At 37.5% G+C, this 26,029-nt stretch overlaps 1 protein-coding gene across 1 annotated transcript in view; it reads left to right on the top strand.

Moving 5' to 3' along the window:
• WDR64 (WD repeat domain 64) overlaps positions 1 to 24,622 on the top strand; it is a 156,134-nt gene extending 131,512 nt beyond the window's left edge. The window contains exons 24-28 of the mRNA XM_060192039.1: positions 2,700 to 2,888; positions 12,434 to 12,539; positions 18,279 to 18,359; positions 23,171 to 23,284; positions 24,475 to 24,622. Of these exons, the coding sequence (XP_060048022.1) occupies positions 2,700 to 2,888; positions 12,434 to 12,539; positions 18,279 to 18,359; positions 23,171 to 23,284; positions 24,475 to 24,558 (574 nt within the window). The 3' untranslated portion in view covers positions 24,559 to 24,622. The remainder of the gene's footprint in view (positions 1 to 2,699; positions 2,889 to 12,433; positions 12,540 to 18,278; positions 18,360 to 23,170; positions 23,285 to 24,474) is intronic.
• Positions 24,623 to 26,029: the final 1,407 nt, after the last annotated feature.

Raw genomic sequence — 26,029 nt, forward strand, 5'->3', positions numbered from 1 at the left:
GGCAATGTGTTTGATTTTACAAAGCCTTGTCATCCCTATTTCCTCTTTCCAGGAGTCTTTTTGATTTGGTGTGTGGATTTAAAAAAAAAAAAAAAACATCATCTACAATTTTAAAGCATGAGAATGTATTTCTAAGATGCAAAAGTAGGAAAAAAGGAAAGCAGTTAGAATTTTGCAATTAATATTGTGGCTTGAATCAGGAAGTTGGCTGATTCAACTTGAAATAAAGACTTTGGATTTGAAAACTATCTAGGATATAAGTGATTACTGGTGTGTCCAACTAGAATATTGTTATCACAAATTAAGAGAATATAAGAGGAAGGGTGGAAGAGAACTTTTATAAACGTTGACTTTAAAGTTGAGTTCAAATGTCAACTCTATAGAGATAGTTCCTAATATGGGAAACATAGTCAGAATTGCTTCTTCTCTTTTAAAAAAAATGGAGATTAGGAATCGGGCGGTGGCACAGCGGGTTAAGTGTGCATGGTGCAAAGCACAAGGACCAGTGTAAGGATCCCAGTTTGAGCCCCCAGCTCTCCACTTGCAGGGGAGTCGCTTCACAGGCAGTGAAGCAGGTCTGCAGGTGTCAATTTTTCTCTCCCCCTGTCTGTCTTCCCCTCCTCTCTCCATTTCTCTCTGTCCTAACAACGATGACATCAATAACAACAACAATAATAACTACAACAACAATGAAAAACAAGGGCAACAAAAGGGAAAATAAATAAATACAAAAAAATTTTAAATGGAAATTATTGTTTATAGAAAAATCAGCATTCTGACATTTAGCTATGATAGAACTTTTTCACACATAGGTGCTTTAGATCTCTGCTCTAATTTATTTATCTGCCAATGAAGATAGATAAAAATAGACTCTCTCTCTCACACACACACACACACAAACAACATCACATTCTGTTTTTTCAAGCTGACAATTTTAACTCTAAATTTTGTGAAAAATATTAGCATTTTATAATAGACAAAGCATAGCAAAGGTTTATCTCTAGGACATAAAAGAGAAGATGTTAAAACTTCATATTTGAGGTCCACAGAAATCAGCCTATCAATTATCAACAAGAGTTTCACATGGACTGAGCACACATGTCATAATGGTATAACACTGATAACTGAAAAAAAGGGGGGGAGGAAAAATGTTTTCCCCCAACAGATCACTTTATTAAGAAATTTTGTCTTGCCAAGTTATTGTTGTCATAGGTAAAAAGCTTCACATCTCCCCTTTACAGATGTCAGTACAACATACCCTCTGCCAAAGGGTCTTACTCCTCCACAATAGGACATTGAGTCCCCATGCCCTTTTTCATCTCTCTCCCATCACTTCTCTTTAGAATTCTGAGATCTGCTTCAAATCTCATATCTAACTGAAGTTTAACCCTATATTTTCTCTTTTTGTCTTAAGTCTGATCCGAAATCCATATGAAGCAGCATCTGGTATTGATTCTTGTCCTTCTGAGTTATTTCATTTAACATGATTCCTTCAAGATCCCTCCAAGTTGTAGCAAAAGAGATGACATCATTCATTACATCTGCATAATATCATTATTTCCTAACCACTCAGCAATTCCATTCCTAAATACCTATCTAAAGAATATAAAAACATATATTTGAAGAGACCTATACACAGCTATGTTCATTATAGCTATTTTCAATAGTCCAATTTGGAAACAACCCAAAGTGTAATGAATTGGAGTTAGGTATTTTCAGAACATATGTGAATATGTTCCTGAAGTTAGCTCTTCATCCCTCTAACTTCTATATTAAAAAGACTGGTCAATTTCACTTTGGTAAAGGTTCAGGTAAGACCATGATATTAATGGAGAACTAAATCAAGTCTAGAGATGTAAGATGTTGATGCTAAATTCTCAGGCTACATTCAAGTATCAAGAGTTCTAACTGGATACCTGCATTATCTCCTATTCAGTGTCTACTGATTTTTTTTTTTTTTTTTTTTTTTTTGCCACCAGGTACTGGGGCTGGGGCTGGGGCTGAGGCTAGGTAGCTGTATATAAATGCACCACTCCCTAGCAGCTGATTTTTCTTTTATCTTTTTTTCACCTTTATTTGATAGGACAGAAAGAAATTGAGAGGGGAGTGGGAGATAGGAAGAAAGAAAGAGAGACACTTGCAGTACTTGCTTCACTGTTTGTGAAGCCTCCCCTCTACAGGTGGGGACTGAGGGCTTGAACCTTGGTCCTTGCACATGGCAACATGTGCACTCAACCTAGTAAGCCATCACCTGGCCCAGTGTCTATTGATTTAAGCTGGAATGCCACTTACATGTCATGAAATCTATTCTTAGTTGAAACTTGTTCTCATCTTGGGTCACTGTAACTGACACATGTGATTGTTTCCATAATTTTCTGCTCAGGTTGAAATCAAGTCATAAAAAAAAGAATTTGCAAATATTTTGTTTTTCATAAGATATAGAATGCAAACTCCTGCTAGTGACATACTGTTTTACTTTAAATCGTGTGAGCTATTTTGGAGAGAACTACTATAGTGAATTAATGACAAAGCAATGCATCTGGATAAAAAGCCACTTCTATCTACTTAATAGGGCAAGTCCTACAGTCAAGTTTCAAATCCTTGACAGAGCAGTGAAAATATATATATCAGTAAGTGAACAGAAAGACATCCCCTAAGTTCTAGTTATTATCTTCATTTTTTCCTTTGTTTTTCCTCAGACTCTGGCATGCCTTCAATGGTCACTACTGTGGATATTTTGGACAGCGAAGGATCTTTGATTTATCACAAACAAATGATTTTATTTTGCCTTGTGATGTTACTGAATATCCTATAGAAATAAGAGAAGAAAGCAAATTAACAGAAAAGAAGCAAAAATATGAATATCCTCTGATATTAGACCGGCAAATGTAAGACTATAGAGTTTTCTTTAAATAGACAACTAAACTACTATATACTGTGACACTATGCTAAACATGAAGAATTCAAAGGAGAAAACCCCCATAATTATCTATTATATTTTAATACAGAGGGGAAAAATACATATCAATCCATACCCCCAGCCTGTTTATGTCTTTTCTTAGTGAGGTAGAACTCTGGGGAGGTGAGGTTCCGGGACACATAGGTGAGGTAGGTTAACCAGGGAAGTCAGGATGGAATCATAGTAGCATCTGAACCTTGATAGCTGGAAGATGGTAAGATATAAAGCAAACTATTTAATAAATAAGAACCCAAAGGTAGAAATAGAGCAAATGAAACTATGGATATTTGGGTGGGAAGAAGCTAGGTATCTTCCATGTGGCCCATAACTTTAGTAATTTTTGCCTGAGCCCAATAGCTAATACACAGGTCAACTAAAAGCATTTGCCTGGGAAGATTGTGTCAGAGTTGTGAATAGGCCTAGAAAGCTGAGGAAATATGAGGAATATATTAAATACCATTAACTGTTAACCTCATAGATCTGACTTAGGGTTCATATCTAGTGATGTTTTTAGTACAGGAGCCTGTGTAACCTCTTGAGTCCCTGTCAGTCTGAGCTTGCAACCCATGGTCACAGCTGGGAAAATTCTAGGCTGCATTCATTTCAGGACCAGCCTTCCTCAAATGACAGAGTAGGCTGATCCAGCCTCCCATTGCTACTCTACAGTGAGGACAAGGTCCTGCAGAGACCCACAAGAGGGTTTATGAAGATGTTCTTGATAGACGTGACCAGTGATGGTGGAGAGAGGGATCTATTAGTGGCCTGGGCTCATTATATGTTTGTGGGAATCCAAGAAATACCCGAGTAGAGGCTCAGATGAAGACCATCTCAGGTTTAACGTAACCACAGAGAACTAAAAATGTTCTAACCAAACACAGAAATCAAAGAGGTAATTAATTGCCTAGGCAAAGGCACTATATAAGGAAACACTATAGTTTTTTCTTTGTTTTTGTTTCTTTATTGAGGAATTAATGTTTTACATTCAACAGTAAATACAATAGTTTGTACATGCATAACATTCCCCAGTTTCCCATTTAACATTACAAACCCCACTATGCCCTTTATCATTCTTCATGGATCTGTATGCTCCCCACCACCCACACCAGAGTCTTTTACTTTTGTGCAATACGCCAATTCCGTTTCAGGTTCTACTTCTGTTTTCCTTTCTGATCTTGTTTTTCAACTTCTGCCTGAGAGTGAGATCATCCCATATTCATCCTTCTGCTTCAGACTAATTTCACTCAACATGACTTTTTCAAGGTCCATCCAAGATCAGCTGAAAACGGTGAAGTCACCATTTTTTACAGCTGAGTAGTATTCCATTGTGTATATATACCACAACTTGCTCAGCCACTCATCTGTTGTTGGACACCTGGGTTGCTTCCAGGTTTTGGCTATTACAAATTGTGCTGCCAAGAACATATGTGTACACAGATCTTTTTGGATGGATGTGTTGGGTTCCTTAGGATATATCCACAGGAGAGGAATTGCAGGGTCATAGGTAGGTCCATTTCTGGCCTTCTGAGAGTTCTCCAGACTGTTCTTCACAGAGGTTGGACCAATTAACATTGCCACCAGCAGTGCAGGAGGGTTCCTTTGACCCCACAGCCTCTCCAGCATTTGCTGCTGTTACCTTTTCTGATGTATGACATTCTCACAGGAGTGAAGTGATATCTCATTGTTGTCTTGATTTGCATTTCTCTGACAATTGGAGACTTGGAGCATTTTTTCATGTGTTTCTCAGCCTTTTAGATCTCTTCTGTGGTGAATATTCTGTCCAAGTCCTCCCCACATTTTTGGATGGGGTTATTTGTTGTCTTGTTATTGAGTCTGGCAAGCTCTTTATATATGTTGGTTATTAAACTCTTATCCTATGTATGGAGTGTAAAGATCTTCTCCCATTCTGTGAGGGGTCTCTTGGTTTGGGTAGTGGTTTCTTTTGCTGTGAAAAAGCTTTTTAATTTGATGTAGTCCCATAGGTTTATACTTGCTTTAGTCTTTTTTTTAATTGGATTTGTTTCATTGAAAATGTCTTAAAAATGTATGCGAAAAGAGTTCTGCAAATATTTTCCTCTAAGTATCTGATAGTCTGTGGTCTAACATCCAAGTCCTTGATCCACTTGGAATTTACTTTTGTATTTGGTGAAATACAGTGATTCAGTTTCATTCTTCTGCATGTTTCAACCCATTGTTTCCAACACCATTTGTTGAAGAGACTCTGCTTTCCCCATGTAATAGTCTGGGCCCCTTTGTCAAAGATTAGATATCCATAGGTGTGGGGCCTCATTTCTGGGCTCTCAATTCTATTCCACTGGTCAGTATGTCTGTCATGTTCCAGTACCATGCAGTTTTGATGACAATGGCCCTATAATACAGTTTGAGATCTGGGAGTGTGAAGCCTGCAGTTCTGTTCTTTTTTCTCAAGATTGTTTTGGCAATTCTAGGCCTTTTCTGGTTCCAGATAAACAATTGTAGCATTTTTTCTATTCTCCTAAAAAATGTTCTTGGGATCTTGATGGGAATAGCATTAAATTTGTAGATGGCTCTGGGTAATATATTCATTTTGATGATGTTAATTCTTCCAACCCATGAACATGGAATATCTTTCCACTTCTTTGTGTCTTTTTCAATTTCTTTGAGTAGTGACTCATAATTTTCAGTATACAAGTCTTTCACTTCTTTGGTTAGATTTACTCCTAGATATTTTATTATTTTTGTTTCTATAGTAAAAGGAATTGATTTCTGGATTTCAATTTCTTCTTACTTAGTGTTTGCATAGAGGAATGCCACTGACTTTTGAATGTTAATTTTGTAGCCTGACACCTTACTGTATTGCCTGATGATTTCCAAAAGCTTCTTGCTGGATTCCTTAGGTTTTTCCATGAATACTATCATGTCATCTGGAAATAAAGAGAGTTTGACTTCTTCTCTTCCAATCTGTATCCCTTGAATTCCTGTTTCTGCTTGATTGCTATGGCAAGAACTTCCAACACTATGTTGAATAGTAATGGTGATAGTGGGCATCCCTGTCTAGTACCTGATCTGAGTGGAAATGCTTCCAGTTTTTCACCATTGAGTATGATGTTGGCTATAGGTTTGCTATATATAGACTCCACTATCTTCAGGAATTTTCCATCTATTCCCATTTTTTGTAGTGTTTTGATCATAAAGGGATGTTGTATTTTGTCAAAGGCTTTCTCTGCATCTATTGATATGACCATATGGTTTTTGGTCTTGCTGTTGTTGATGTGGTGGATCACATGGATTGATTTACGTATATTAAACCAACCTTGCATGCCTGGGATAAACCCCACTTGGTCATGATGGACAATCTTATTGATATACTGCTGTATCCAGTTGGCTAGAATTTTGTTCAATATTTTCGCATCTATGTTCATCAGAGATATTGGTCTGTAGTTTTCTTTTTTGGTTGTGTCCCTGTCAGCTTTCGGTATCAGGGTGATGTTGGCTTCATAGAAGCTGGCAGGGAGTACTCCAGTGTCTTCAATCTTCTGGAAGACTTTTAAAAGTAGAGGTGTTAGTTCTTCTTTAAAGGTTTTGTAGAATTCATTTGTAAAACCATCTGGTCCAGGACTTTTATTTTTGGGAAGATTTTTGATAACTGTTTCAATTTCATTAGCTGTGATGGGTCTGTTCATGTTATCCACTTCCTCTTTACTTAGTTTTGGAAGTTGGTAGGTATCTAGGAAATCATCCATTTCTTCCAGGTTCTCTAGCTTGGTGGCATATAGTTGTTCATAGAAGCCTCGCATGATATGTTGAATTTCTGCGGTGTCTGTTGTGATATCTCCTCTTTCATTCACTATCCGATTTATTTGGGTCTTCTCCTTTTTTTGTTTAGTGAGTCTGGCTAAAGGTTTGTCGATTTTGTTCACTCTTTCGAAGAACCAACATTTACTTTCATTGATCTTTTGTATGGTTTTCTTATTCTCAATGTTATTTATTTCTGCTATAACTTTACTGATTTCTGTCCTTCTGGTGGCTTTAGGGTTCCTTTGTTCTTCTTCTAGGTCTTTAAGTTGTGCAATCAGGCTATTTATTTGTGCTTTTTCTTGTTTCCTAATGTGTGCTTGTATAGTTATGAACTTCCCTCTCAGTACTGCCTTAGTTGTGTCCCAAATATTTTGATAGCTTGTGTCTTCATTTTCATTGAACTCTTGAAACATTTTGATTTCTTCCTTGATTTCCTCTTTGACACAGAGGTTGCTAAGAAGTGTACTGTTAAGCTTCCACATTTTGGGACAGTTACTAATCTTTTGTTGATTGCTAAGTGTTAGTTTAATTCCACTGTGGTCTGAGAAGATGCTTGGAATGATTTCAGTGCTCTTGAATTGGCTGATGCTGTCTTTGTGGCCTAACATATGGTCTATCCTTGAGAATGACCCATGTGGATTTGACGAAAATGTGTATTCCAGTTTCTTGGGATGAATGACTCTGAAAATGTCCAATAGTTCTAGTTTATCTATCTCTTCACTTAGCTTCCTTATGTCTTTATTGATTTTCTGCCTGGATGATCTGTCAAGTTGAGAGAGTGGGGTGTTGAAGTCCCCTACTATGATTGTGTTACTGTTAATATATTGCTGTAGCGCTTTCAGTAGAAGTTTGATGTATTTAAATGGCTTCCCATTGGGTGCATAGATGTTAATGTTTGTTAAGTTCTCTTGATTGACTGATCCTCTGAGCATTAAGTAGTGTCCATTCCTATCTTTTTTAATCTTATCTATTTTAAATTCTATCATGTCAGATATGAGAATAGCTGTTCCTGCCCTTTTTTGTGGGCCATTGGCTTGTATGATAGTTTTCCATCCTTTCACTTTAAGTCTGTGTTTGTCTTGTTGAGTTAGGTGGGTGTCTTGTAGACAACATATTGTTGGCTTGTGTTTTCTGATCCATCTTCCTACTCTGTGTCTTTTAATAGGTGAATTCAGGCCATTGACATTTATTGATATCAAGGATTGAAGATATTTTAACACCATTCTTATAGAGTTTTAGGGTGTTTTGATATATGTCCTATTTGTGGTGGTCTGGTTGTTTATAGGAGACCTTTCAGAACTTCTTTCAGGGCAGGCTTGGTGATGGTTGATTCCTTCAACTGTTGCTTGTCTGAGAAGGTTTTGATGCTTCCATCTAGTCTGAATGGCAGTCTAGCAGGATATGCTATTCTTGGCTGACAGCCTTTCTCATTGAGCACTCAATAGATATCTTGCCATTCTCTTCTGGACTGTAGTGTTTGTATGGAGAAGTCTGCTGCTAATCTTACGGGTTTTCCTTTGTAGGTGATTCTTTGTTTTTCTCTTGCAGCCTTCAGGATCCTTTCTTTATCCTTATTCCTTTCCATTCTAAGTATGATATGTCTTGATGTCTTTAGGTCTGGGTTAATTCTGTTTGGGACCCTCTGGGCTTCTTGAATCTTTATGTCTTTGATGTTGTCTAGACTAGGGAAGTTTTCAGCTATTATGGCCTGGAAAATGCTTTCTTCCTCTCCTTCTCTTTCTTCCTCTGGTATGCAAATAATGCGTATATTGTTTCTTTTGAAGTCATACCATAGGACTCTGTTGTTTTTTTCAGCATCTCTTAATCTCTTTTTGAGATCTCTTACTTCTTTTTCTGTTGTCTCTAATTCATCCTCAATCTTGCTAATTCTGTCTTCAGCCTCATAGATTCTATTCTCTCTGCCTTCTGCTGCTTTCTGGAGTTCATCTATTTTGTTGCCCTGCTCTGATACTGTTTTAGCTTGTTCAGCTAGTTATGTTCTTAGTTCAGCGATTTCAGCTTTCAACTCCCTAATAACCGTGAGATAATTAGTATTTTCTTCCATATTCTCATTTGTTGTTCCTGTATTTCTGATTACAATTTTTTCAAATTCTTTACTCACTCCTGTTATTATTTCCTTAGCTAATGTTTGGATGTTTAACTCGTTATTTTTTGCTTCACCCTCTGGAGGACTTTTAGCTGGACTCTTGTCCTGGTTCGATTCTCCAAGATTTTTTCTTGTTGTTTTAACCATTTTATATATTATGTTATGAGTTCCCTTTATCAGTACTTTTCAAATTATTGATCACTATTGCCTGGATTGACTTTTGTCTAAGTAAGTTAATTAAAGGGTTTACAGTGGTGGAAATTAACAGTTGTTTCAATCCCTGAGTTGGAGCTCAGTGGTGTAAAAGCCTCTTTTTTTTTCTTCCCTGTAGGCTATGGGAGCCTGAGGGCTTTTAAACTATCAATAGGCTTCTTAGCTTAATCACTGACTCCTGACCAAGAGATAAAGCATGGTGTGGCAGAGATAATCCAGTGGTTATGCAAAGAGACTTTCACAGCCCCTCAGCTATGCCACCGAGTTATAGGTCTTCTCCTGAGTTTCCTGGTTAGATCTCTGTCCCCTGGTGTCCCTTCCTGTTGCTGCTCCAGATTCTGAGGGTAGTAGCAATGGAGACTCAGAGTTGCACTTGGTCAGTCTCTGGGGAGTCCTCTTCTCCCTTCAGCTGTCCTCTTGTTGGTGGAGCAGACTGGAGGTGGTGTCTCAACTGATAAACTGCTGAACTGTTAGCAGTCACTTAATCTCTCCTTAGGCTTCTCTCTCCTCTCTGTCACCAGCCACACATGTTTGTACTCACCGGTGATTTAGTGGGTTCCTGTGGTCATTCTAGTCCTGTCTTGTTTCGGTCCCGGGTGGTCTCCTTTGGTATTCCTAGTTGATCTGGGAGAGGAGAGGAGAGGAGAGGAGAGGAGAGGAGAGGAGAGGAGAGGAGAGGAGAGGAGAGGAGAGGAGAGGAGAGAAAGTGATCTGCTGCTTGTAGCTCTGCCTCTGGAAGTCGAATTCCCAGGAATCACTATAGTTGTTTCATGTTTGATGTCCAAGGAGCAAGTAGGCAGGACCTGGTAGCAGATAAAGCAAGAAAAGTATGTAAAAACCAAAGAACAATGACCTTTAAAAAAAAATTTCAAAAAGGCAACATAAGACTTTTAAACAAATATTACTGTGGTAAGATATGAAGGAAAAGAAGGTGATATACATGAAAAGGTTGCAAGTTTAACTTTAGACTGATGAAAGTCTAAGATACTTGTGGGTCACTCAAAGGGAGATATTTAAGAGATCACGGAGAATTCTCTAGAGCTTTTGAAAGAATCAAAACTATAAAGATTTTTTTTTCACTATAAAGATTTTGGAATCATTAGTATAGTAATACTTTTCACTGTGGGTAAGTCAGATAGGTCCTGTATATAGAATGAAAAATATTTTTTTTAAAAATCAAGAAAAGTTGGGAGGTGGTAGATACCATAATGGTTATACAAACAGACTCTCATGCCTGAGGCTCCAAAGTCCCAGGTTCAATCCCCCGCACCATTATAAGCCTGAGCTGAGTAGTGCTCTGGTGAAAAAAAAAAAAATCAAGAAAAGTGGTCCAGGAGATGGTGCAGTAGATAAAGTATTGGACTCTTTGGGGGAGTCAGGCAGTAGCACAGTGGGTTAAGCACACGTGGTGCAAAGCGCATAAGGAAACCAGCATAAGGATACCGGTTCGAGTCCCTGGCTCTCCACCTGCAGGGGAGTTGCTTCACAAGTGGTGAAGCAGGTGTCTATCTTCCTCTCTCCCTCTCTGTCTTCCCCTCCTCTCTCAATTTCTCTCTGTCCTATCCAACAATGACATCAATAACAACAATAATAACTACAGCAATAAAACAACAAGGGCAACAAAAGGGAATAAATAAAATAATTTTTTTAAAAAAGTATTGGACTCTCAAACATGAAGTCCTGAGTTCAATCCCTGGAAGCACATGTACCAGAGTGATGTCTGGTTCTTTCTATCTATCCTCCTATCTTTCTTATAATAAATAAATAAAATATTTTTTAAAAATCAAGGAACAATAACTTCTCAAAAGCAGACCAAGGAAGATAAGCCAGTGAATATCATCAAGAAAGAACAGTCAAGAGTTGACAGAAAAGCCAAAAGCAGATAGTATGGTGGAAATTAGAGGAGGGAGATGTACGTGGTAGAAAGCACGTATTTGTTAAATGAAGCAGTGTGGTCACATAAAGCAATAGAAAAATAAACGATGTATTTGGAGTGTTTGTCCACTGAAAGGTCACTAATAAAGTGAGGGTGGGTAATTTCAATACTGCATAAAAATCACATAATAATACATGTGAAATGTGAGGTACTAGAGGTAACTTTTTATAGAAGTCACATAGCTTTAGGACTTAAAAAACTGTTTCATGGATCTGCTTGCATGGTTATTTGGTTTACATGTGAGGGAGACATGAACATGCTTAACAGCAAAGAGAAGGAAAATCATTCCCTCAACAGAGGCTAGAGTGTTGATGAAAAGCGCATCTGTACTTCTGCAAAGCTCAGTCCTGGTACAGTTCAAGAGCAGTGAAGCAGGTCTACAAGTGTTTTTCTATCTATCTCTATTTTTCTCTTTTTTTATCCCTATCTTTCTCCCTCTCTATCTTGTCTCTCCTCTCAATTTCTCTCTGTCCTTTCAGGAATAATAGAGAGAAAAAAAAGGAGGGATGGGGAATGAGCAGTAGGATTAGTGGATAGCAGCCTGAGAGGCAGCACAATGGATAAGGTGTTGGATTCTTATGTATGAGGTGCCAAGTTCAACCCCGGCATCACCTGTGACAGAGTGTTGTTCTGGCTCTCTCTTCCCTGCCTCTCATTAATTCATAAATAAATGTTTTTTAATATTTATTCCTTTTTGTTGCCCTTGTTTTATTGTTGTAGTTATTATTGTTGTTATTATTATTGATGATGTTGTTGTTGGGTAGGACAGAGAGAAATAGAGAGGAGGGGAAGATGGGGGGGAGAGAAAGACATCTGCAGACCTGCTTCACCGCTTGTGAAGCAACTCCCCTGCAGGTAGAGAGCAGGGGGTTTGAACCGGGATCCTTAGACAGTCCTTGTGCTTTGTGCCATGTGTACTTAAACCTGACTCCCTAAATAAGTGTTTTTTTAAAAGAACACTTAGTGGTCTGGGAGGTGGTATAGTCGATAAAGTGGATAAAGTGTTGAGTTGGCAAAATAAGTGATATTGTGTAGAAATACTCCTTATTGGGACATAAGTTCATTTTCTTTTAAAATATCTTAATATTTAATTATGATATTTTCAATATATGCATAAGTAAGTTTAATTGTAGTGGAAATTACCCTGAATCACACAAAAAATCAACCATTTGTTTTGTAACAGAAGCTTCTTCATACCTATTACATGGTTTTGATCCCAATGAGTACTAATGAATTTAATTATATAGCAACTTCATGCTTGGTAAAAATCCTCCTTGGCTCTCCAGAGGAAAATTTGTGAAGTGGGAAACTAATTAAATACATTATCCATGGGACTCAGAGAATTTAGGGAGAGAAAGAATGATGTAATGGATAGTGTTCAGTAGGCAGAAAATAAAAGGTTTGAATATGTACTTAACAGCTTTTCTTGTATCTTTATTTGCAGATGGAAAAAAATGAGCTCAATGACTTTGCTCTTCAAGCGCACACCTCCTAAACCCTTTGAAATAGAACATGACTTTAAGTTTTTCAAGACTCTTTCTTCTCCTAAGGTAGTTTTAACAAGCAAACAAACAAATACTGTTCTTTTGGTTTTCTGAATTTAGATATATCCACTTTGTTAGTCTTTTAATGTTGCTACAAAAAGTATAAATTAAATAGCACAAATTAATAATCTCACAGTTCTTTAGGTCAACAACATGGCTGTGTTTCACTGGAATAAAACCAAGATATCAGATCTGTGTTCCTTTCTAGAAGCCCCAGGCCAGAACCTCACATGAATTCACTTGTGGTACCCTTTCTTGATTTTCAAAGTCAAAAAATTATGGCTCCTCTCTGAACATTCGTCTTTGGTCATGCATCTTTCTAACACAGGAAAAGTTTCTCTTCATTTAAAGTTTTTGGTGGCTAGAGTGGGACCACCTGCATAATCCATTTTAAGATTCTTAACCTTCATGATCCTTAAATTCATGCTTTCTCGCAAAAAAGAAATTTCCAAGTTGATGTATATGAAATTTGGGAAGGTAAGATATTACTTGAAACGATGAGATGCACTTCTGATTCTCATCCAAAAATGGGGGGAAGACATGGACAGAATATTCACCACAGAGGAGATCCAAAAGGCCAAGAAACACATGAAAAAATGCTCCAAGTCTCTGTCAGAGAAATGCAAATCAAGACAACAATGAGATACCACTTCACCCATGTGAGAATGTCATACATCAGAAAAGATAACACTAGCAAATGCTGGAGAGGTTGTGGGGTCAAAGGAACCCTCCTATAGTGCTGGTGGGAATGTAAATTGGTCCAACCTCTGTGAAGAACAGTCTGGAGAACTCTCAGAAGGCTAGAAATGGACCTACCCTATGATCCTGCAATTCCTCTCCTGTGGATATATCCTAAGGAACCCAACACATCCATCCAAAAAGATCTATGTACACATATGTTCTTGGCAGCACAATTTGTAATAGCCAAAACCTGGAAGCAACCCAGGTGTCCAACAACGGATGAGTGGCTGAGCATGTTGTGCTATATATACACAATGGAATACTACTCAGCTATAAAAAATGGTGACTTCACTGTTTTCAGCTGATCTTGGATGGACCTTGAAAAAATCATGATGAGTGAAATAAGTCAGAAACAGAAGGATTAATATGGGATGATCTCACTCTCAGGCCGAAGTTGAAAAACAAGATCAGAAAAGAAAACACAAGTAGAACCTGAAATGGAATTGGCATATCGCACCAAAGTAAAAGACTCTGGGGTGGGTAGGTGGGGAAAATACAGGTCCAAGAAGGAGTCAGAGGACCTAGTGGGGGTTGTAATGTTATATGGGAAACTGGGGAATGTTATGCATCTACAAACTGTTGTATTTACTGTTGAATATAAAACATTAATTCCCCAATAAAAAAATAGAAAAAAAAATCACTGAGCTCCAACTCAGGGATTCAAAGACTATTGAAACAACTGTTAACTTCCATCACTTGTGAACCCTTTAATTACCTTCCTTAGACACAAGTCAATCCAGGAAATAGTGATCAGCAATTTGAAAAGTACTAAGAAAGGTAACTCATAACATAATATATAAAATGGGTAAACCAAGAAGAAGAAATAGTGGAGAAACTAAGCAGGACAACAGTCCACCTAAAAGCCTCCCAAAGGGTGAAGCAAAAAATAAAGAGTTCAACACCCAAACATTAGCTAAGGAAATAATCATGGGAGTGAGTAAAGAGTTTGAAAGAAGTGTAGTTAGAAATACAGGAACAACAAATGAGACTCTGGAAGAAAACACTATCTCAAGGTTATTAGAGAGCTGAAAGCTGAAATAGCTGAGCTAAGAACACAACCAGCTGAACAAGCTAAAACAATATCAGAACAGGGAAACAAAATAGATGAACTCCAGAAAAAAGTAGAGGACAGAGAGAATAGAATCAATGAGGCTGAAGACAGAATTAACAAGATCGAGGATGAATTAGAGACAACTAAAAAAGAAGTAAGAGATCTCAAAAAGAGATTAAGAGATGCTGAAAACAACAACAGAGTCCTATGGGATGACTTCAAAAGAAACAATATACGCATTATTGGCTTACCAGAGGAAGGAAGATGGATCAGAAAATACAACCCAACAATATGCTGTCTACAGGACACCCACCTAACTCAACAAGACAAACACAGACTTAAAGTGAAAGGATGGAAAACTATCATACAAGCCAATGGCCCACAAAAAAGGGCAAGAACAGCTATTCTCATATCTGACATGATAGACTTTAAAATAGATAAGATTTAAAAAGATAGGAATGGACACTACTTAATGCTCAGAGGATCAGTCAATCAAGAGGACTTAACAAACATTAACAGTTTTAACATGAAAAGTCCTTTTGTTATGGTTTCCTGTACAGTATCCAGTATCTTGTATATAGCTGTGCTATTGGATGCTTCTAATCTACTTGGTCTAGGCTTTTGAGAGAGTCCGCATATCAAATACACAGCCTATATATTAAAAAGATTCAGTTAGTGTTTTGAGAAACTTTGAGATGTACAACTGATTTTCCCCCTCTCATATTAATTAACTACTGATTTATATGTCTACATTTTGCTAAGAGTGTACATAAACACCATTCCCACCACCAAAAGACTGTGACCCATCCCTCCCGCCCACTCCCACCCCCCACTGGCCCAGGAAGCTGCCCCTCACCACAGGGTTTTTACTTTGGTGCCCTACTTACAATTTGATCAGGTCCTGCTTTTAGTTTCCCTTTCAGATCTTCTTACTCAACTTCTGTTGATGAGTGGGATCATCCCATACAAAAAGATATTTTCATAGCAGCATTAATCATAATATCTAAAGCAGAATCATTCAAAATTTCCACTAACAAACAAATGGATAAAGTTGTGGGATACATAATCAATGGAATACTACTTTGCTGTTATGAGAAAAGATAGGGGGGCAGGAACAAGGGGGCCAAAGAGGAACAATTTGTGTTTTTTCTATTTCTGTATCAATAACAGAGCAACAATATATGGAACAACAAAGATACTAACCTGTATCCCAAATATAGTCGTATATAAAAATATGAAAGATCAGCATCTAGACAGAAGACAAAAAGACATATAACTGCAAAGGGAAATGAAGAGCCTCTGTCCACATGACAACAGTCAAATTGAGGCGATCTACAGATCCATACCTCATAAAGTGTGGAACTTTCATCTGGCAAACAGTGATCAAGTTTTACCAAACTACTAGAACCTAATCTTTTCACAATTTTATAATTACAGCTTTACAATTTTTTAGCTTTACTATTTTAAATAAGAAATCAAAAGCTATAAATCGAGTTGGTGTCATAATAGCAACCTTCCTGATGACTGCTACAACTTGCTGAGAACAGCCTTAAGTGACTGCCATAATGGAACATAGTAGTCCCCATAGTAACTGATCTAGGGTAGGGTCTAAGGAGGAGTGCTCCCTTGTAGACCCACAGTCTGTAAGACAGATTCCATTCCCCATAAGCTCCCAAAGTGTCCATGTTGTCAGTACCTGGACTGAGGCTCCAGCTTCCTTTCAGACCTGAAGCTCCCATCCAAGTAAACCAAGTTGTAGTAGAGAACTTGCAGTCTCAAAACTCCTTGTCACTACTGTACTTGGCTTGACCTCAGTGCTATAGGCCCTGCTAAGCACTAGTGATCACAACCCCTGGCCACTTGCCAGACCCACTCAAACACAGATGGAGGCCCAGGACCTCACATAGCACCAAACATACTACAAAGAAGAAAATATTACATGCATGGACCAAGATTTTAACTTAAAGAAACCTCAAAATTCAACAGAGTTTTGTAAACTTCCTACAAAGAACTTCAAAGATATAATCATAAAAAGTTGAATTAAATGAGTTCAATGGAAAAAAAATCAGTAAATCATAGAAAATAAGGAAGAAACCATAACAGAGATAAAGAACACAGAAGATGAGAAAAAGAAACTGTCATAGAAGGGAAATACAGAAACCAAAAGATTTATTGGTGATCTCAAAGGTAGGGTAGATAAAACCATCCAAACAGGGACAAAAACAAAAACAAAAAAGAGAAAACAAAATAATATATGATAGCTATTGAGTGATAACAAGAGGAACGACATTCATATCTCAGAATACCAGAATGAGAAAGAAAGAGAAGGAATTCTTATTTGGAAAAAATAATAGCTGAGAATTTCCCCAAGCTGAATAAAGAAACTGACAAATCCCCCATTAACTCATACGCTCTTCATAAGCTTTGCATGTAACAGATACTTAATTTTGTTAAAAAGGATTAAAGTAGCACAACCTGAGAGGAAAGTTTGGTATTCATTTTAATATTCTCCTTCAATGTGAAGATGAGAAATAATTTAAAGTGATTTACCTTATATATTAAATGGAGAACAATTTAGAAAAGTTTTAAAGTTCTTGAAATAATTGAATGCCTCAGATATTATAAGACTTGCCCTCTTTTTGCCATAATTTTATCTTCTCAAATGGTTGGTAAAATAATAATGGTTAAATACTAAAATTAAGTTAAAGTATTTTTCACTTAGAAATTTCTGGTTTTATTACTATTGTTGTAACCCATTTATTTTAGTATCAAATATGCGATATTTATCTTTTCTTTGTCTATTAAAATTGTTTTTGACATTACTTTCAGTACTAATAATACATTAGTACTAAATATGACATTTGATTATTACTTTATAAATTATTTCATTTCTCTTCATAACTGGTTAGCAGAAAAAAAAATGCCTATGTTCATGTAGTTAAAAGTGGCAAAGCAGTCTGAAGAACTCTTAGGAAGCTAGAAATGGATATACCTCATGACTCAGCAATTCTGCTCCTAGGGATATATCCTACTGAACTAAATATACCCATCCAAAATGACCTGTGTATACCTAGATTCATAGCAGTAAAATTTGTAATAACCAAAGCTTGGAAGCAGCCTAAGTGTTAAACAGGTGAGTGGCTGAGTAAGTTGTGCTATATACATACAATGGAATATTACTCAACTATGAAGAATGTGAATTCACCTTCTTTGCCTCATCTTAGATGGAATCATGTTAAGTAAGATAAGCCAGAAAGAAAAGGACAGATATAGGATTAATTCACTCACAGAAGTTGAGAAATATGAACAGAAAGAGGCAACACATAGAACTTGGACTGGAGTGGTGCATTGCACCAAAGTGAAGGACTCTGGGGTGAAGGGGCTTTCTGGTCCTGTGCACAATGCTGAAGGAAGACCTATGCTGTGGGTGAGAGTGTTTTGCAGAAAACTGAGAAATTTTACACATGCACAAATAACTGTATTTACTGTAAACCATTAACCTCCCCAATAAAAATACATCATAAAAAAAAAGAATTTGCCTATGTTTATGTAGATAAAAATGGCAGAGGGAAGGAGTCCGGAGGTAGCTCAGCGGGTTAAGCACACATGGCACAAAGTGCAAGGACCGGCATAAGGATCCAGGTTTGAGCCCCCGGCTCCCCACCTGCAGGGGAGTCATTTCACAGGTGGTGAAGCAGGTCTGCAGGTCTTTCTCTCCCCCTCTCCGTCTTCCCCTCCTCTCTCCATTTCTCTCTGTCCTATCCAACAATGACATCTATAACAATAACAATAATAACTACAACAATAAAATAACAACAAGGGAAACAAAAGGGAATAAATAAATAAATAAATAAAAGATTCATTTAAAAAATGGCAGAGGCGGGATTTGAATTCTATTTTTTGCCACTAACAGGTCATGCCCACTTCATTAAACATTATCTTCTCTTTTACAGACTCGAAGACATGCCTTGGAAGGTTTCATGACTGAAAACAGAGAGGCAGGAATTGTTTTTGGCTCTCTTCCTATATACAGGGTGAGTTGAAGGTAGCAGAAACTAGAGATGTTACAAAAAACAAAAGAGAGAGAGAGGGTACAGATTTATTGTCTCATTCCCAATCCTGAGCTCCCAGGCAAGGTTGAAGAAAGTCAATTAACTAAACATTATTATTTACTTCTATCAATATGTCTAGATCTATAGAGTCTTCTGTTCTGTGAACCAATGGCCTTGATCACCTATTACTACTACTCCCTAATGGAATATCATTCACTAGAGGGAACTACTTTGGGCTTTTCATCAGCTTCAGGATAAAATCTAAGCTGCTTTTAGTTTTTAACCATATGAATTTTTCATGATCTGAACTCCCCTTAAATTGTATGCCTCATGCTCCATCACCTTCTCCTAAGTACCTACACGTCAGATGTGCCAAATTTCTTGTCATTCTCAATTATTAATGAATGGTTTATTATTAATCGTTTACATTACACTCTGACACTTAGATACAATTTCTCATCTCCCCTTGATAGGTGTCTGGGAGAAACTTACTACTCCAACCTAGAATCCTCTTCTTCATCTTAAACCAGGACCCCAATGTCTTCCCCTCCCCCGTGTCCCTCCTCCTCTAGACTCCTTTGCTTTTAGTGTAATACGCCACACCCAGTTCAAGTTTTTTCACCTTATATTTTACTTTCCTTTGCTGTCCTTTTTCCCTTAAGTTCCACCTATGAGTGAGATCATTCAGTATAGGTCTTTTTCTTTCTGGCTTATCTCACTCGCCATGATACCTTCAAGTTCTGACCAAGATACTGCGAAGGAGATGACCTCACCATGTTAAAGGCTTCATGGTACTCAACTGTGTATACGCACCACAACTTTCTTTTTTTAATTTTTATTTATAAAATAGAAATATTAGCAAGACCATAGGATAAGAGGAGTACAATTCCACACAATTCCCACCACCAGAACTCCATATCTCATCTCCTCCCTTTACAGCTTTCCTATTCTTTATCCCTTTGGAAGTATGGACCCAGGATCATGACAGGGTTCAGTAGGTGGAAGGTCTGGCTTTTGAAATTGCTTCCCCACTGAACGCGGGTGTTGGCAGGTCGATCCATACTCCCAGCCTGTCTCTTTCCCTAGTGGGGAAAGGCTCTGGGGAAGTCAGGTCGACATCATGGTAGCATCTGGAACCTGGTGGCTGAAAAAGAGTTAAGATATAAGGCAGAACAAATTGTTGACTAATCATGAACCTAAAGACAAGAATATTGCAGATGAAGACTTGGGGTCTCCATTTGCACCACAACTTTCTTAGCCACTCATCTGCCATTTGGTATATGTGTTGTTTCCAAGTTTGGGCTATTACAAACTATGTTGTTATGGACTTAGATGTGCATAGGTCTTTGTTTTCTATAAGCATGACCCCAGAGAGGGACTGCTGGGTCATAAAATAGGTCCATTTCTACAATTCTGATGCTTCTCCAGACTGTTTTCCACAAGGGCTGGACCAATTTACATTCCTACCATTAATGTAAGAGAATTCATTTCTCCCCACAGCCTCTCTACCAGTTGGTATTTCTGTCTTTTCTAACGTATGGCATTCTCACAGGTGTAAAATGGTACCTCGTTTTTACTTGCATTTCCCTGATCATCAGAGACTTTGAATATTTTTTCACATATCTGTAGGCCCTTTGGATCTCTCCATTGGAGAAGATTCTGCCCATGTTTTCCCCCATTTTTTCAATGGGGTTACTTGTCCTTTTATTGTTGAGTTTGGTGGATTCTTTGTGTGCTTTAGTTATTAGCCCTCTTCTGATGTCTGACACATAAAGATTTTTTCCCACATTGTGGGGAGTCTTTTTGTTAGGACAACGATTCCTTTTGCTGTTCAGAAACATTTAAGTTTGATGTAGTCTCATTGGTTTATCTGAGCTTTTGTTTTCCTTGTAATTAGATTTGAATTGGTGAAGATGTTTTTAAAACTTGAAAGCTCTGCCTATGCTTTCCTCTAAGTATTTGATGGTTCCTGTTCTAATATATAAGTCTTTGAGCTATTTGGATTTTGTTTTTGTATATGATGAAATGTAGTGGTCCAATTTCATTCTTCTGCATGTTTCAACCCAGTCAGGTTATCTAGGGATAAACTTAACAAGGTAAGTGGAGGGCATTTATACTGAAAACTATTAGGCATTTTGCTTCTTCTTATGTAATAGCTTTTTAACTTTATTTATTTTATTTGTTAAAACAAATAGTAATCAAGAGGGAAGGGGGCTAGAGAGGGAAAGATAAAGAGACACACATTTGCAGCACTACTTCACTACTTGTGAAGCTTTTCCCCTGCAGGTGGCAACTAGGAGCTTAAACCCTGATCCTCGTTCATAGTAACACGTGTACTTTACCAGATGAACCACCACCTGGCCCTAGGCACTTCTCAAGGAAATAGAAAAAAGATACAAAGAAATGGAAAGACATCCTATGCACAGACAACCTCACCCATGTATCCTGGAACCTCACCTCTCCAGAGCCCTACCCTACTAGTATAGGGAAAGACAGAAACAGGCTGGGGGTATGGATCGACCTGTCAACAATCAATTCTAGCAGAGAAGCAATTACAGAAGCCAAAACTCCCATCTTCTGCACCCCCAAAATAATTTTGATCCATATTCCCAGTGAGGGAGAAATGATAGGAGAAAGAGGATAAGAGGGCTCTAAACTCTAGCTCCATCGGGCACAGAGAGGGAGGATGAAAAGGAGAGAAAGAGTTGGATATACTAATAATGTGGCTTATAGTAATAGTGTGGATATAGTAATGTATGGCTTGGAAGGTAAGAGAGGATTAGACCTGGAAGAAAAAGGGAGCAAATATGTACAAATGTAGACAGATAGTTGTAGAGATAACAGTCAACCCATATCTGCAACCTTGGGTAAACTGCAGTGGTTTGTAATGGAGGGACTTGGGGTTCAGAACTCTGGTGGTGGGAACAATGTGGAATTATACCCCTGTTGATATGTAAATCAATTTTGTAAATCAATATTGAACTGCTAATAAAAGAAAGACATCCCATGCTGGTAGGTTTGGAAGAGCTATTTTCAGAATGACTATTTAAAGTCATGTGCAGATTTAACTCAATCCCTATCTTAGTGTTCATAGCAGCACAATTTGTAATATCCAAAATCTGGATGCAGCCTAGTTGTCCAACAATAGATAAGTGGCTAAGAAAGTTGTGGTATACATACATACATAATGGAATAATGAATTCCCCTACTCCACCGCATCTTTGATGGAGCTTGAACAAATCATGTTAAGTGAGATAAGCCAGCAAGAGAAGGATGACTATGGGATGATCTCATTCATGGACAGAAGCTGCTAAATGAGAGAAAGGAAACACAAAGTAGAACTTGGATAGGGTTTGGTGTTGCACCAAAGCAAAGGACTCTTAGTGGGGAAGGGGGACTTTCAGGTCCTGGTGCATGATGGTGGAGGAAGCCCTAGGCTGTGGGTGAGAGTATTTTATAGAAAACTGAGAAATTTTACACATGTACCAACAATTATATTTATTGTAGAACATTAATCCCCCAACAATATATATGTATATTTATAAAACCCTACTTCAGTCCCAAAATTTTCTCTAAGAATAGAACAAAAGATACATAAGTTTATCTAGAGATAGAAAATACTCAAGATAGACAAAGTAATGCCAAAAGAAAAGTGGTGTCATACTTCCTGAACTCAAAACATAGTACAGAGCCACCATAATCAAAATGGCCTTGACACTGGAATCAAAGTAGACATACATGGAATCGAATTGAAAATCCATACTTAGTCTCTACACATATAGACACCTAACATTTCATAAAATTGTTTTCTTTTTATTGATTTATTACCAAAGCATTGTAAAACTTTGGTTTAGGGTGGTGATGGGAATTGAACCTAGTACCTTAGGTGCTTGGAACACCTAAATTTTGAAAAGGGAGCCCAAGACATCAAATGGAAAATGGAGAGTCTGTTCAATAAATGGTGTTAAGACTATTTGTTATTCTTAAGCATCACTGCTCTTTCTGTTATGCCCTCCTTCTGCCAAGAGTTTAACCATTTTTTTTTCAAAGTTTTACTTACCCCTCAAGTTTCCTCCCTAAATAATCTATTAATGTAAAGAACCATTTGATTAGCCAAAAAAAAGTAAAGATGAATCTCGATCTACTATTCATTGTTATTTCTTAAGACTGTATTCATCCTGCCCAAAAAATTACTCATTGTCATAGGTATCAAACTTTTCTGTTTATATTATCCATGATTTCATTTTATGAATATTAAAAGATGAGAATTAATATAAAAGTGAGATATAATTTCTAAGGCATTACTTAAAATGTTAGACGGTTCAAAAAGCTAATTGTAGTGTCTTAAATACATCTAGAAAGTTTATATCTTCATTTTGGAAAGCATTTAGGTATCAAATTCTTAATCTACAGATTATATTAAATGTGAAGAAGTATTAAGAAATAATAGTGGGCAATTAGGGAGGGGGTGTTTTAAAAGCAATTATACCCTTTCACTCCTTAGCTTTATTATTATTATTTGTTATCTTTATTTATTGGATAGAAACAGCTAGAAATCAAGATAAAAGGGAGATAGGGAGAGAGGCACGTGCAACCCTGCTTCACCACTTGCCAACCTTTCCCCTGAAGGTGGGGACCAGGGGCTCAAACCCAAGTCCTTGTGCATTGTAACTGTGCTCTCAACCAGGTGTGCCACCACCTGGCCCCACACCTTAGCTTCTATCCCTGAATTTATATAATAAAAGTAGTCACTTAAAGTTTGTCTTACTAGCTTTTTTACTTATGACTTCCAGGTGCCAAGTCCCACTAGTCTAAGATTCCTGCCACTAATTGGTTCAGAAGCACAAAAGGACTACTCAGATGTCATGTCAGCAAAGAGGAAAGGTGGTCATGTTCAGCATGAAAAAGTAAGTTAGTACTAGAATTGCATGTGGTATGTCCCATTTCTGTTTGAAATGTTCATTACAAAACATTATGGGCCTGAAGTTATATGTGTTAATACTCTTTTCAAGAATATTCCAGGATATGTGTGTTTTTACCTCACGGAAATGGAAATCATGAGTTTTCTGGACAGTGAAAGAGTCAGGAAAAGGAACTTCAAGTCTGAACAAATGAAACTTTTCAGAACTAACTTGGGTCTTAGGTTACTCATGAATTTTAAAAACTAGATAACTGGGCTAGGAAGAAAGCATAATAGTTATCCAAATAACTTTCATGCCTGAAACTCTGAGCTTCCAAGTTCAGTCCCTAGCACCACATAAACCTGAGCCAAGCAATATTATGGTAAAAACAAAGAAACAAAAATGAAACAACAATACATCAGCATAGACAATATAATGTCTATAATAATTTTTGCAATTATCTGAGAATCATGAAGTCACCCTTAATTTTATTATAATGACAAGATTGAATCCAGCATCATCAAGGAGATTCTTCCCATGTATTAATATGATTAGCTAACACTCAATGTTTTACTGGTCACAAAGCGCTTTATAAAAAGTTATTAGGGGGCTGTGTGATGTTCCACTGGATAGAATGCACCTGTTACCATGATCAAGGACCCAGGTTGACGCTCCAGGTCCAAGTTGTGGAGTTACTGCTTTCTCTCCCTACTTCTCACTCTCCAATTCTCTAACTCTATCAGAAAATAAAAATAATGGGAAAAGGAGAAAAATGAGCCCATTACCCAATTCTCAAAATCAACTGCCCAATCTCTAATGGGTCGATTAAAACAAGTGACTGATTTCATATTTCTGTAAGTCAACTGACTATAGTGACATTAATATAGCTATGCTTTTTAAAATCCTAACAAACTCCACTTTGTTTTAATCAACCCATTGGAGATTGGGAAGTTGACTTTCAGAACTGGGTAATGTTCAGTCACAAAGTTCTAAACCTTATAGTCTTCCAGTCACGCCCTGTTGAAAACAACCCCCCTTTTTTTTTCATTTAAACCCTCGTAGACTGTGGGAGAGTTACATAAGTAACTATACTTTCTTTCTAAGAAGATTAATATCTCTATAAAAATCTGCAATTTAACTTGACTAAAACTTGTTTACATATAATGCCAGTTACTGATATGTCTTTTATTTCACAGCCACAACGGAGGAGAAGTCTGAAGAAACACTTTGTACCACAAATCAATCTGGCTTCTTCTTTCTTTCCAATCATCCCCAAGTGAAGAGAGGCAAAAAACCGAAGTGGCTGCTGTGGTCTGAGCTGCGCATAAACTGGAAAGATCTAAATTGTACTCCAGTCTTTATTTTAGATGAAAATTAAGGGTCACAGCCAGCCTCCTTCTATCCTCAAAGTTAGTCCTGTGGTAGAGAACATTTGCACAGATTGTTCAGGCGCTCTCAGCAGCATAGCTTGTCGACTTTTTTTTTCCCTCATTGAAATTTACTTAGTGAATAGGCCACATTTCTTTGTTTAGTTGTCAACGAAATTGCAACAGGAGACAAAATCAAGTTTCTGAAGATACCAATGTTTTTATTTTGCAGGATATTCTTTTTTCTTGGAACCTTGCATATACAAGATGTCACCATTCCCTGGCAGACTTTTTCTTTAAACTAGAGGAAGACAAGACTAGGAAGAGAGAGAATATCCACGGCACTGAGGCTTCCTCGTGTGCTGTAGCAACCCTGTGTGGTGCCAGGTCTCAAACCCAGGCCACACTCATGGCAACACATACCCACCTCTCACAGAGTCCTAAAATATTTCCCAGTCCCAAATAATATCATTTTGAATTTGTAGCTTTCCACCTTCCCATGTTGTTCACCTTCATTTATAACCAGAATTACTGCTAGCACATATGCAGTAGAAGGCAAATTACTTGTGTTTTGGTATAATGTACAAGAAGAACTCTTTCATAATAGCCAGTCAGCCTCTAAGCATTTGTCTTCTTTACTGAGAACAATGTAAGGGAGTCAGGCAGTAGCACAGCGGGTTAAGCACACGTGGCGCGAAGCATGACCCACTGAATCGGCTCCCCACCTGTAGGGGAGTCGCTTCACAGGTGGTGAAGCAGGTCTGCAGGTGTCTATCTTTCTCTCCCCCTCTCTGTCTTCCCCTCCTCTCTCCATTTCTCTCTGTCCTATTAACAAAGACGACATCAATAAAAACAATAGTATAACTACAGCAACAATAAAAAATAAGGGAATTTTTTTTAATTTTAAAAACAAAAGAAAAATGTCACATGGAAAAAATAAATAAATAAATAAAAAGAAAAATGTCACATGGAAGAAAATATTCAGAGTTTCTTAAAGCCAGATCATCCATTTTTCTCAAAATTTCTCTGTTGAGTTGAGATATTTTTGACTTCCAGATGAACCTTTGTAGCTGCTATTCTAGTCCCTTAAAGAAATCTAGTGGAACCTTGATACAAATTGCATTAATTTTATATATAGCTAATAGGGGGTCAAGATGGCTGCAGGAAGACAACATCTAATCTGGCTGTTCTCATAAAGTCTCTTCAGATTCAGGCATTTCTAAATGAAAGCAGGATTTCCAGGCCAGTAAGAGGGTAACTACAAAAGAGGGAACAAAGAGAAACTATGGTGAAAAAAGTATAACCTATTTGTGAATGTACAAAAGGGTGCTGAAAAGGACAAAGGAGAACAGAGTGGTTAGTCTCATTGTAACCTCAAGCCCAT

This window comes from Erinaceus europaeus, chromosome 6 (assembly GCF_950295315.1).
Source record: "Erinaceus europaeus chromosome 6, mEriEur2.1, whole genome shotgun sequence".
In the NCBI taxonomy this organism is placed as follows: Eukaryota; Metazoa; Chordata; class Mammalia; order Eulipotyphla; family Erinaceidae; genus Erinaceus; species Erinaceus europaeus.